Here is a 13775-nt window from a genome sequence, read left to right as displayed (position 1 = left end):
CACCGTGGGGTCAGCAGCGGCGCTGGCTGGAGTTTTCATCCAGACGGGAAGCTTTCTTGCCACCGGAGAGCGCGTGGTCTCCAGTTTGGTCCAGAGATTCGACTCTCTGGGCTTCATCGACAACAACGCGGGCTGCTTCAACGACGCACCGCTTCCTTGTGCGGGCCGCTTCATCAACTTCGGCATGCATGAAGTTTAGGTCGCTACTGACCATCCCTGCAGGTACCCAGAGCGGGTGGTGATGGCCGAAGATCCTCCCGCCATCTGCACGGTTCACGGCCGGCATGCCGACTGCCCCGCGGAACGTGTGAAGGTCATGGTGACGGTGCATGGCGTTGATGCTGGAAGGGGCGCTAAAGAAAGTGGCGCGGTCCCAACCAAATCCGGCAGAACGGCGAAGCTCCCCTTGGAGAAGTCGGAAAACATTGTTGCTCAAGCCGGCACGTCGGCCCTGCTACCGAAGCTGACTCAGCTCCAGGCCTCCATCGAACGGCTGACCGCGCTAGTGGCGTCGAATGCTAACCTGGCCCAGCTGCAGGCGGAGTTGGAGTTGGAGCGACAAAAATTGCTAAAGGAAGCTGTCGACGCCGCTCATGCTCGGCAAAAACTTGATATTTCACACCGTGAGTATAACAAAGCCCATGGTCTCAGTTCTACCGCGTTGACTAACCCTAACAGAGTTGGAGAAGTGCATAACCGTGGCAAGAACTGGAACGCTGAGATGGCTAGAGATGGCAGGAGTGTGCCCGCAGTGTCGGCAAGTTTTGCCTCGGCACTGAAGCCAAAATGCAATATCCCTGTCAAGAATCTCAGAGCTGTTGAGGCTGCGGCCGAAGAGTTGCCGAATCTTTCAGGAGAAGCACTCCGGCAGCAGCAGCTGCGCGTGAAAGAGCTGCTCCGCAGAGCTAATGAGCAGAATGAGGCATACATGCGAGTTCATGGCAAGCCCGGTGCATCTCAGGTTATTCACTCGGCAGCAGATGCTGGTGGCCGAGTTGACAGACAAGCGTCTTCGCCTGGTGGCAAGCAAGACAAGAGTGTCAACTCTGGCCGAGATAAGCAACTAGAGCGTTATGACCCGGCCCTGGCCGAGAAACAGATGGTCAGAAAGTGGCTACGTCCCGGCGACAATCACCGAGAACAGCAAGAACGTTACTCATTTGATCATGGACACCGACCTCAGGGTCCGGCACCCAATATTGTTGCAGGTCAGCAGGGTGTCGGGTGCAACCCCCGTATCGAGGTGAAGATCGCCGGTATGACCGTTACGATGATGGATACTCGGCCATGGGTGACGAGTGTTATATCAGGCGAGAACGTGATAATCTCGGCCCGCTCGGAGCCCGAGTTGGGAACAGGCAAGTATCGCCCCTAAATGCCCGACATCGACTTGACAGAATTCATCTGTCCGAGCTTTTGGAGGAACAAGGCCCTCCGGGACTGTGTTGTTTCGCGCACCGGATCATGAGGGAGAGACCGGCCTCGGGTTTCCAGCTGCCCAGGGGTACTAGAACATATGATGGCAGTACTAAGCCGGAAGATTGGCCGGAAGATTATGTCACTGCAGTAAGCGTGGCAGGCGGCAACCACAGATGGGCGGTACGCTATGTACCCCTGATGCTGGTGGAACCGGCAAGGATCTGGTTGAACAATCTGCCGGAAGGCAGCATCAATTGCTGGATAGACTTTGAAGAAGCTTTTGTCAGCAATTTCACCAGCACTTACAAGAGGCCAAATCGCCCTCAGCAGTTGTCCATGTGCAAGCAAAGAGACAACGAGACTGACCGGGATTACCTGACAAGATGGAACAATCTCCGCAATTCCTGTGAAGGGATAGTGGAATCGCAAGCCATAGCGTGGTTTGCCCGGGGATGCCGGCACGGCAGCATGTTGTGGCAAAAGCTGCAAAGAGAGATGTCGGCTACTCTATCTGAGATGATCAGGATCGCCGACATGTATGCACTTGGCGATCCGACTCAGCCATCACTGATGCCAGCAGAATCACCAAGGGAGCAGCTGACATATAATCCTGACGGGGCATTCCGGAGGAATGATCATCAAGATCACCGCAACAAGAGAAGGGATGACAGGCCGGATTACCGATTTGGGCCAGCCCATGTCGCCGCTATTCAGGATCAACCTGATGCCAGCTCTAGTCAGCGTCAGAAAATAGGAAATCAGCAATGGGTCAAGAAGGGAGAACAAAAGAAGCCCTGGCAAGATAAGCCGAAGTATACGTTCGAGGTGATGTTGGATCAGCCTTGTTGTTTTCACACGACTAACCCCAACAAGCCGGCGAATCACACAACGCGGCAATGCAGCTGGATGCAGCGGGCCGAGAAGGGTGAGGCAAGTCGGTTACCCCCTCCTCCCCCGCTCACAGGTGCTAACGCACAAATCCAAGGACCCTCTCAGGCAAACAATGCTGTCAACCAGGTGGAAGACCAAGATATCCCGGGATATGCTGGAAGAAATGAGTACAAGGAGCATCACCAAAGCTACATGATCTTCATCACTGAGCCGACTGACAAGCAAAGTCAGCGCAGGCGAGAGATGGAGGTCAATGATGTAATGCTGGTTGTTCCAAAATTCATGTACTGGTCGGAGCAGGAGATCAATTGGAACTGGGCCGATCATCCCAAGGTTATGCCCAACCCTGATGGATATGCTCTAGTGGTTGACCCGACACTCATCGGGTCCGACATTAACGTTAAGTTCACTCGGGTTCTCATTGATAATGGGAGCAGCATAAACATCATGTACTGGGACACGATGCTTAAGCTCGGCATCACTGATAACATGCTTGAGCCTAGCCGGACTACCTTTCATGGTATTGTGCCGGGAGTGTCTTGTGCCCCGGTGGGCAAAATCCGAGTCGACGTCCTATTCGGTACCCGGGAGAACTGTCGGACCGAGAATGTAGTGTTCGAAGTGGTGGACCTTAGCAGTCTGTACCATGCCCTCCTTGGCAGACCGGCATTGGCCAAATTCATGGCGACAACCCACATAGGCTATCTGAATATGAAGATGCCGGGGCCGAACGGCACTATAACCGTTACCGGCGACTACAAACGCTCCATGGAGTGCTCAGCGGCCGGGTCTGCTTTGGCCAAGTCACTGGTCATCGCTGGCGAGAAGAAGTTACAAGAAGCTGTTGCGATGGCTCAGACGGCACAAATTGGCCTGCCGGCTATGACCAATCCCCATGGAAGTGTGGCTTTTCAGGCAGCCAAAGAGACAAAGAAGGTACAGGTCGACAGTGAGTTCCTGGACCGCACATCATCATCGGTGCCGGGCTGGGTGAAAAATAGGAAGGCGAGCTCACCAGCTTCCTCCGTGAGAATCGGGACATCTTCGCATGGTCAAATCAAGACCCGCCGGGTGTGACGAGGGAGTTGGCTAAGCACTCATTACATGTTAGACCAGACGCAAGACCGGTGAAGCAGCCCCTTCGACGCATCGCCGACAATAGAAGGAAAATCATATCGAAAGAGATATCCCGGCTTCTAGCTCCCGGCTTTATCATGGAAGTGTTGCATCCCGACTGGCTGGCAAACCTGGTCATGGTCGAGAAGAACAAAGACGACCCAACTGCTACCAAGGTGTGGCGCATGTGTATCGATTACACCAGCCTGAACAAGGCATGTCCCAAAGATCCTTTTCCATTAATGTCTTTTGTAAACGCGTACTCTGGTTTTCACTAGATACCGCTGAACCCTAATGATCAAATAAAGACATCATTTATCACCCCGTTCGGGGCTTATTGCTATCGTACTATGTCGTTTGGTTTGAGAAATGCAGGGGCTACTTATCAAAGATGCATGCAGAAATCCTTGCACGATCAACTCGGCAAAAATGTGCAGGTATATGTCGATGGTGTCGTTATAAAAACCAAGGAGAGCGCCACGCTCCTGGATGATATCCGGGAAACATTCACGAATCTGAGGAGGTTCCGAATGAAATTAAACCCGGCCAAATGCACATTCGGTGTGCTGGCGGGAAAGTTGCTTGGGTTCCTCGTATCAAGCCGGGGTATAGAAACGAACCACGTGAAGATTGCCACGATAGAAAGAATGAAACTGCCGAAATGCCTCAAGGATGTGCAAAAATTCACTAGATGCCTAGCATCATTAAGTCGTTTCGTTAGTCGGCTGGGTGAAGGCAATGCCCTTATACTAGCTGATGAAAAAAACCGACAAATTTGTGTGGACGCAATAGGCAGACGTAGCTTTTCAAGAGTTGAAGAAGATGATCGCTACAGCACCGATATTAGCCTCGCCAATGGAGAAGGAGCCGATGTTGTTATACATAGCAGCAACAAACCGAGTCGTGAGTGCCGTCATAGTGGTGGAAAGAGATGAAGACGGCAAATCGGTGCAAAGGCCGGCATATTACTTGAGCAAGGTGCGATCGTCGTCTAAGCAGAATTATCCCCACTACCAAAAAATGGCATACGGCGTCTACATGGAGGCAAAGAAACTGAAGCATTGCTTTGATGCACATCAAATCCGAGTTATATGTGAGACGCCCGTCTCGGAAATCATGAATAACAAAGACGCGAGCGGCCGTATAGCAAAATGGGCTTTCGAGTTAGCACCCTATGCGTTGCAATACGATAGAGGGATGCCGTGAAATCTCAGGCTCTGGCGGATTTCTTGGTGGATTGGGCTGAGATGGAGTATGAGCCGCCACCGCCAGAAACTAGCTACTAGAAGACGCACTTTGACGGTTCCAAGATGAAAAGCGGGCTTGGTGCCGGCATAGTTCTGACCTCGCCAAAATGCGACCAACTTAAATACGTGTTGCAAATTCACTTCGCAGCATCCAACAATGTTGCCAAGTATGAGGCGCTTGTGAACGGACTGAAAATGGCAAAGGAAATTGGAGTCCGTCAAATTCAATGCTTTGATGATTCCGATCTGGTAGTCCAGCAAGCCTCCGGCAACTGGGATGCGTTGGATGCCAATATGGCGCTATACCGGTTCCATGTTCAGAAAATCAGTGGCCACTTCGAAGGGTGCGAGTTTCACAATATACCGCGGGCGGAGAACGAGGCAGCCGACACATTGTCAAAACTCGGCTCGACACGACAGGCCATTCCAGCTGGCGTGGCATTGGAGCATTTACGCAAACCATCCATTAAGCCATCACCAGAATCGGAGTCGATATTTATCCCGGCGAGCTCAGAAGCCGACGTCGTCCCCATGGACATTGATAGTGGCAGCGGTTCCGGTAACCCGGGGACTGAGCGCCTTAACTCGGCAGAAGCAATGGCGGTTGAGCCAATGGAGATAGACATACCAGATGAGTCGATTTTTACCACTCATCCCATGCCGGCTTGGGCGCAACCAATAATGTCCTACCTCAAAGACAGGAGTCTCCCGGAAGAGGAAGTGTCGGCAAGGCAAATTCAGAGAAGGGCGAAGGCGTACACCATCATCAATGGCGAGCTATACAAGAGGAGTGTCACTAATGTCCTCCAGCGATGCGTCGAGCCGGAAGAAGGGCAAGAGATACTCCTGGATATTCATCAGGGAGAGTGCGGCGATCATGCATCTTCAAGAACGCTAGTGGGCAAGGCATTCCGACATGGTTTCTACTGGCCGAGTGCACTACAGGAAGCAGAAGACATAGTCATGAAGTGTAACGGCTACCAGAGATATGCCAGCAAGATTCATATGCCGGCATCCGAGCTCAAGACTATTCCAATCACTTGGTCATTTGCTATTTGGTGTTTAGATATGGTGGGACCTTTCAAGTGGGCGTGAGAAGGCATGACGCATATCTTGGTCATGGTCGACAAGTTCACCAAATAGATTGAGCTAAAGCCGATACGAAAATGTGACGGCAAGACCGCGGTGTCATTCCTGAAGGACATCATCTTGAGATATGGGTACCCGCACAGTGTTATCACGGATAATGAAACGAATTTCGCGGAGGGACCTTTCGCACGATTTTGTGCGGAACAGAAGTTCCGGCTGGATATCGCTTCTGTAGCACACCCTCAGTCCAATGGACAAGTTGAAAGGGCAAACGGTACGGTTTTAGCCGGCATAAAAACTCGGTTGATTGAACCATTGGAACGTACTCTGGGATGCTGGCTGGACGAACTCCCGGCTGTGCTATGGAGTCTCAGGACGACTCCCAATCGCTCCACAGGCTATACGTCATTCTTCCTCGTATACGGGGCGGAAGCTGTCGTACCAGCCGACATTAAACATGACTCCCCGCGAGTGACCATGTATACCGAAGCCGAGGTAAAAGAGGCCCGAGAAAATGATGTCGACCTGCTCGAAGAAGCACGGGAGTTAGCTCTATCTCGGTCGGCCATGTATCAACAGCACCTAAGGCGTTATCACAGCCGAAAGGTCAACCCACAGGTATTCCGGGAAGGAGACCTCGTCGTCCGACTTGTGCAGCGCACAGCCGGCATGCATAAACTATCACCCCCATGGGAAGGACTCTTCATTGTGAGCAGAGCACTTCACAACGATTCCTACTATCTTATAGATGCGCAAGATCACAAGGCGAACAGGATGGACCGATCAGGCGAGGAGACCAAAAGGCCATGGAACGTAGCTTTGCTTCGTCCGTTCTATACTTGAGAGATGAGTATTAGTATCATTTTCTCCTTATGTTGAATGTCTTGGGACAATGAAATTATCCGCCGAGTTCTTAAAAGGAAATCGGGGACTTCCATGTTATTTAAGTATTGCAATCAATTATCTTTTGTATGTCGGCATGGCTTAGTTGTGTAATCTTATGTCGGTTTAGTAGTGTGTCGTTATTGAAAATCCCCTCTATGACTTCGCTACTGTCCGCAACCCGGCTTCATGGCAAGCTAGAGATGGGTACGAGATAACCGAACACATGAAAAGCGATTGCGGAAACAAACAGAAAAGTGATCCGAGATGCGCGTTGTTTCACTTAACTCGTCATTTCTTTCCTGGCTCGAGTATTGCCAAGCGAATTTTTCGAGTTTAACTTTTCGAAAGGGTTGTTCTATGACTTCGCCATTCATACATCGAACGCCGACAAGGTAGACAAAAGAACCGAAGTCATAAACTTCGCCAACAGAAAAAATAGACTCGGGGACTCGGTTGGGAACTTGATATTTAAAAGACTTAAGCAAATTAAATTAAAAACATTGTGCTTCACAACTAATTGTATCTCGGACTATTTATATGTGCACCCGGCATCTCGGGGATCTAATAATTTTAAAGTTCGTTTTGCCGACATGACTAAGAAGAAACAGAGGGATTATGTCCGCCGGAACTCGGAGCATCTGTGGCGGTGGAGGCTGACTCGATGACAATCTCCTCGTCGACTGCTTCTTCTTCGTCTTCGTCGGCCACCTCGGCCTCTGCTTTGGATACCGGGCCCTCCACAAACTTATGCACATCGGCATATTGAATGAAGGAGTAAGCCCGCTCCTGGAGCTTGGCGATCAGCTCCGGGTCCGAGAGGTAGGGGGAGCCGGCACACATCGACTGCAACACGTCGAGGTTGATGCCGTCATACCAAGACAGTACGAACGACAAGGCCTCGTCGGCGCCGACACGCGTGGCTTATTCCCGCCACTCGTTGAGGCGATCCTCCACCTCCAGCAGGCGCGTTGCCAGTTCCGGGATGCCAGTTGGAGCTTCTTCTCCCGGCCACAAAGCTCGGAAGGCCCGGATGCCGGCATTCAGCATGTTCACTCCGAATGACTTCAGAGGCTTTACCCGGCTAGCAATGCTGACCAGATAATCCACTAAGTCGTATTCGAAGGGGGTTGTTCGGCCGGATCCCTCTTCCTGCGCGCCTTGATCACGGCAGCTTGGGCGGTCTCGATCAATTGGGGAAAAAATTCTGACAAAAGCACAAAAGATAGTAATGAGTCTCGGCATCCTATTGCTATTACTTGGACAAATGATCAGATGAAGAAATTTGTGTCAGGGCAGCTTACTAGTCAACATGGTGTCGATCTTGACGAGCTCATGCCGGACAACCTTAAGCAGCCGGGTCTTTTCAGCATCCTCCTTCTCGGCGGCAGTGGCGCGGGTCTCAATCTCGGCGACCAGACCTTTGCATTTCTGCACCTCGCTCTCCAGACAGATCTTCTCATCGGCCTGGGTAGAGAGGGCCGAGGTGAGTTGACCCACCTCGGTCTTATGCGCCTCCGCTTGCGCTGCGACTTGGGCTTGCAGCCGAGCCACTTCCTCCCGGTGCTGTTCTGCTAGCCGAGTCTTCTCATCTGTGTAGCAGATATATATTACAGAAGCTGGAGTTTACGATGGATGGAACCCGAATAAGGATAAGTTGATACCTTGGACTTTGGCGACGCGCTTCAGGAGCTCCGCCACTTGAGTGTTGTCCCCGGCTATGAACAAGAGCACGTATTAGCTTTCGCAATACATTGATACTCGAAAAAAGGTTTTACGACAGTAAGATATACTTACTCTGGCTCTGGCGATCGGCTATCAAAGCCTCGTGCTCCACCTCCAACTTCTTGTACTTTGCTAGCAAAGTCTTGAAAGTGGCGGAGCGCTTATTCATGCAGGCCTGCAAAACGATAATTCATTGGTAAGTTTGTTGCAGTAAGAAGTCAACAGCTATTAGCTTCAGGCCGATTGTTCTAAACCCGACCCGAATCTCGGGGAATAAGTGTTTGAAGTTTCTAAGCTTCAGGCCGACTATTCTAAACCCGACCCGAATCTCGGGGAATAAGTGTTTGAAGTTTCTAAGCTTCAGGCCGATTCTTCTAAACCCGACCCGAATCTCGGGGAATAAGTGTTTGAAGTTTCTAAGCTTCAGGCCGACTATTCTAAACCCGACCCGAATCTCGGGGAGTTTCTAATCTTCAGGCCGACTATTCTAAACCCGACCCGAATCTCGGAGAATAAGTGTTTGAAGTTTCTAAGCTTCAGGCCGACTATTCTAAACCCGACCCGAATCTCGGGGAATAAGTGTTTGAAGTTTCTAAGCTTCAGGCCGACTATTCTAAACCCGACCCGAATCTCGGGGAATAGGTGTCTAAAGTTTCTAAGCTTCAGGCCGACTATTCTAAACCCGACCCGAATCTCGGGGAGTAAGTGTTTGAAGTTTCTAAAACTTCAGGCCGACTATTCTAAACCCGGCCTGAATCTCGGGGAATAAGTATTTGAAGTTTCTAAGTGTTGCAGAGCATTTGAAGTTCTGTGAGATAAGCTTCAGGCCGACTAATTCTTACTCACCCTAAACCTCGGGGACTAGGAGTACGGATACTATACTTGAATTAAAAGTAAAATCTTTAAAGGAGTTCTTCATACCTCTGCAGCTCGGCTAGACTCGTCTAACATCCCAATTTTCTAAACCCTTCATATGCATTGCATATCATAAGCATCATGTCACCCTTGGATTTGATCACTTTCAAAACCCTAAAATTTGCCCAGAAAAGCCTTTTGCAAAAATGCTTTTATTTGATTTTGGGCTTTGATCTTGCTCTTGAGTATTTGCATTTTAACCCATGAGGGTTTTGTGGTAAAAAGGGATTTAATGCATATATAGAGCTATCCCATAAATTGGCTTTTGAAAGTATTTTGAAAAATAATTTGTTTCGATAGCCTAAGGGCCCTAAAAGCTATTTTATAGGCAAATGTATTTTTAAATATTTTATTTTGAGAAAATTCTTGTTCCAAAAGTTAGATCATATGAAAATATGATTTTACAAATTTTGTTGCATTTTATTTGGAGTGATTTGGAGCTTCGAATCAATTTTGAGGTTCAAAAACAGAAAATAGATAAAAGAAAAAGAAAAACCGAGGAAAACTGGCCGAACCGGACCGACCGGCTCCGCCCAGCCCAGCCGCCCGCTCCCACTGACCGGTGGGCCCCACCACCCTTCTTCCCCAAACCGCCTGCCCGAGAAGCCCGGCCACGCACGACTCCGAGTCGCTCACGATTCCATTCCGATTTCTTCGCGCACGAACCATCAAATCAGAAACCCCGCACGTCATATCGAAGACCCCGGACTCCTCTACCACTTCCCCCAAATCCCACAGTTCAATTTCGCACCGGTTAGAGATTAATTGCTCGCCGGAGTTCGTTGCTGCTGCCGCCGTTCTTCGCATTTCTTCGCCGCTCCAGTGAGGTTCTCCCCACGCCAACCCCCTAGCCTCTCTCCTCTCCTCGTTCCGAACGCCATGACGCGCTCCTTTTTGAGTTTGGCTGCCGCTGTCTGCCTTCTTCCCCCGCGCCGGCGCCGCCCGCTGCCCGCGGTCCGCCCCGCACCCACGCCCGCGAGCCCACTACCCGCGCCGCGCCCGGTTGCCGCACCGCCCGCCGCCCGCGGTCCGCCCCGCGCCCGCGCCCGCCGCCCGCGCCCGTGCGCCTCCGCTCGCGCCCTGCGCCGCCGCCGCCTGCGCTCGGCCGCCCGCGCGCGCCGCTTGCCGCGCCGCCCCAGCCCCTCGGCCGCGTCGCCAGCGCCGCCGCCGTCCAGCGAGCTAGCCCGGCCGGCCGGAAACCCTAGGCTCCGGCCACTCTTGTTCTGCCACGTGGCAGTGCCCTTTTTATTTTATTTTATTTTATTTTCGGCCGTAGTAGATAATGCATTTTTGGAGAAAAGCCCCTGTAACTTCAATGCCTCATATCTTTCAAACCGTTTGTCCAAAAATTTTGTTCCACACCTTTCTGGAATCGTCACAACGTGTAGAATATTTTGGCATTGTTTAAATTCAGTTTTGGACAACTTAGACAGTAGTTATTTACAGAATGGTGGTTTATGGTTCAAATTTCAAATGAATTGTTTCAAAATAGTTTTGAGCATGTTATCTTGCTGTAAAATTATTTAAACTTGTTCCCTGTCCATTAGGACCAGAAAAGAAATTGTTTTGTGAATAAAAATGGATTACAAGTTTAAATCTTACTCTATGTTGCAAAAGCCGCACAATTTTTTGTTTTAAACCCTATCCAGGTATTATGCATATTAATTACCACTTTGGTGTTGTATAATCTGTCCAAATCATTTGAAAAACTTTTCAAAACAGAAACAAAACTTTTTACTTTAGAAGTAACCTTCGTTGTGCATCATCATAGCATATGCATCATGGCATGATTTTGTATTGAGTGGAGTGTAATCATTGTTGTGGCGAAGAGTGCGAGAACTACCACAACCTTGGACAAGGCAAGTTCACTTTGATCATATCCCATTATTATTGTTGTTTTAAAATACTTATGCATTAGTGTTGTTGGTAGAGATGCATTGATAGGACTATTACTCGTACCTCTATGCTAGCTATAAATCCCAGGTAGTATAGTTTACCCTCGCCATTACCTTGCCACCAAATTGCCATCGATTTTAGTTAAATGCTAGGCTATGGTAGTATCGTGGGGGAAATAACTACATTATGATATTGTTATGCCTTTGGCTATGTGAAATGTTTTTGTTAGATGTAAGGCAAAACAACTAATTCAATGAACCATCCTGGGTGGGTTGCTTTGAAGATTTTGAGGATTAGCGGCGTCAGGTCCATTTCTATGGGTCCCTCTGAGTCGAGTTCCTGTGGATTCAGGAATGGATCGTCCATGGACGTCTCTCCCGTCAGGTCCATTTTGCGGCCTTTGCCCAAAACACACCGTTCGATTGTAAATTTGCCTAGTACCATTACAATTCTCGGGTCATTTGCTGAAACACCCCGCCCGTCCAAAAAGAAAAAGTGAGTCGACATTTGGCGCGCTACCTCGAACCGTGTACTCTGTATACAAAACAGAGTTTGCCCAACTGAAAAAGGATACAGTTACGTATACCACGTCGACATGGGTATATTGTACAACAGTAATACTGACTTTTACTAGTTACTACATGGTGTGCGCCCACATTCCACAGTCAGAGTTTTTTCCCTTGGCACTGCATTTGGAGCAATAATCCATAATCCAGCAAGTAAAAACCTTGATCATATATGCACGCATGCTTGGTTCGATTCAGTCTTCAGAATTTCAGATGGCACATCTCGGCAACGAGAAAACTTTGCTGTAACTAGTGCTGAATAGGGACATATAGTGCTGAACTTTTATACCGTCTGGTGTCAAGCTGAAGCCTCCAGAGGAGTGTGGGAGAGAGCAAACGGCAATTAGATCTAGATTCTGCAGCTATAAATGTAATGTGCACACTAACTAACTTGCTTGTACTTTTTTTTTCGAAAAGGGGAAGCGATCCCGGCATCTGCATCAATTGATGCACGCAGCCAACTTGCTTGTATTGTCGATAGCAATAGCCCTATGACATATGACAAGAAGGTAATCAAAGTATTTCTTCGCCTGTTTAGAAAATATTTTACATGATAATTGGTGCCCAATGTGATTTACATGCTTGTCATTATTGCAGCCGCAAGATACAATACTTGTGATTATTTTCATTAGAGAAAAAAAACTACTCAAAACATCCATCCCAAGCAAAAAAAAACGTTATGAGCACACAAAAATGTTAGCTTTTCCTTTTTGGACGGGCGGTGTGTTTTAGCAAATGGCCCGAGTATTGTAATGGTACTGGGCAAATCCACAATCGGGCGGTGTGTTTGGACAAAGCCCGCAAAATAATGGTATCCTGTGACCAATTTCCCCTATTTAAATTGGAAAGGTAATTTTTGCTCTGATTATTTTACTGATTTGAAGTGTTTGTAATATGTCAGCAACTTTGAAAGAAAGAGCAGCAATGATCCATTCCCAGTTAAGGAGGCCATACCTGCAAGCAGCAGCGAAATCAATCAATAAAAAGGTGGTAGATCAATCAATAAAAATGTGGTAGAGTAATTTAGCATCAAATCTTCAAAATTGTAGTATAGGCCTGGGCCTCCTTTAGCAGAATAAAAATGCCATTTTCTTATTTACTCTAGCCATCCTGTTATGCACAGCTTTTATTAGGATAAGAATTCTGAACCACAAATTTGTCCTAGAGATTGTCCTCGGAGATGCCTCTTCAGCTAGCCTCAGATACACTCTTACGAATGCTGAGAGAGCGGGTGCACCGTCATCGCCAAGGGCAGGCAAACATATTTAATTCGTGGGCTTAACTTGACTTTTTTTTATCAAACTTTGGATTTAGGTGAGATATGAGATTCTGACATGCCGATTCCATTCCTCTATTTTTCTTCGTGTGTGGTAGTTCATAATTTATCTCATGAAACAAAACTTGGTGCACGATTGACGAGATTGGAGGAGAAATCAAGGCTCGTGACAGTTTTGGTGTTCAGCTTGCTCTTTGCGTGAAAGTTGCACTAGGTTTGACTTGCTGCGATTGTTCTCTGCTGTGCTATCGAAATCAAGGTGATTCTGTATCGGGACGAGGCCGTGACTTCAGGAAAGATGCTAATCGCAGCCATCCGATGAAAATTTCTTTATTCATCGAATCTACACCAATCTTACACGAATCTCAATGATTGAATCAAAAGGTTCGTGATCATCGACTAAGAAATAGTTATTTCTCGGTCACCTAAGAAATAGCAAAACCGTATATTTAAAGGCCGTATCTAGGAATTCGGGGTCCCGGTGCGAAATGTTAAATGTAGCCTCAAAATAAAGAAAAAACGTTGCATAACCAAAGTTTGCAATATTATTTTTTCAAAAGAAGAATGACATCTGGTCTCTGCAACGATGCACGCATACATCAATTATTAAAAACCATTCGAAGCACATTTTTCAGATTTACAGCCTAAAAAAGGAAAAAAGAGAGTACATCAATCGCCTTCAAGCCTAAGATTGACGCACCATCTAAACCGGCTGAAAAACACCCGTGCTACCGTCTCCGAATGGTTACACCC

General features: G+C 48.5%; 1 protein-coding gene and 1 long non-coding RNA gene across 2 annotated transcripts; both read left to right on the top strand.

Annotated features, from left to right (window-relative positions):
• The first annotated feature begins 3536 nt into the window (after positions 1-3536).
• Positions 3537-6787, top strand: LOC112271880. The gene has a single exon (XM_024462090.1). It carries the CDS (start codon positions 4737-4739, stop codon positions 5766-5768), a length of 1032 nt encoding a protein of 343 aa, XP_024317858.1. The 5' UTR covers positions 3537-4736; the 3' UTR covers positions 5769-6787.
• A 4660-nt stretch (positions 6788-11447) lies between these two features.
• Positions 11448-13205, top strand: LOC112271830. Its single transcript, XR_002965306.1, has 2 exons — positions 11448-12255; positions 12344-13205. It is a non-coding gene; the product is annotated as an uncharacterized LOC112271830 (long non-coding RNA).
• The last annotated feature ends 570 nt before the right edge of the window (positions 13206-13775 follow it).

Source organism: Brachypodium distachyon, chromosome 3 (assembly GCF_000005505.3).
Source record: "Brachypodium distachyon strain Bd21 chromosome 3, Brachypodium_distachyon_v3.0, whole genome shotgun sequence".
Classification (NCBI taxonomy): Eukaryota; Viridiplantae; Streptophyta; class Magnoliopsida; order Poales; family Poaceae; genus Brachypodium; species Brachypodium distachyon.
This window is presented reverse-complemented; position numbering and strand designations above follow the sequence as displayed.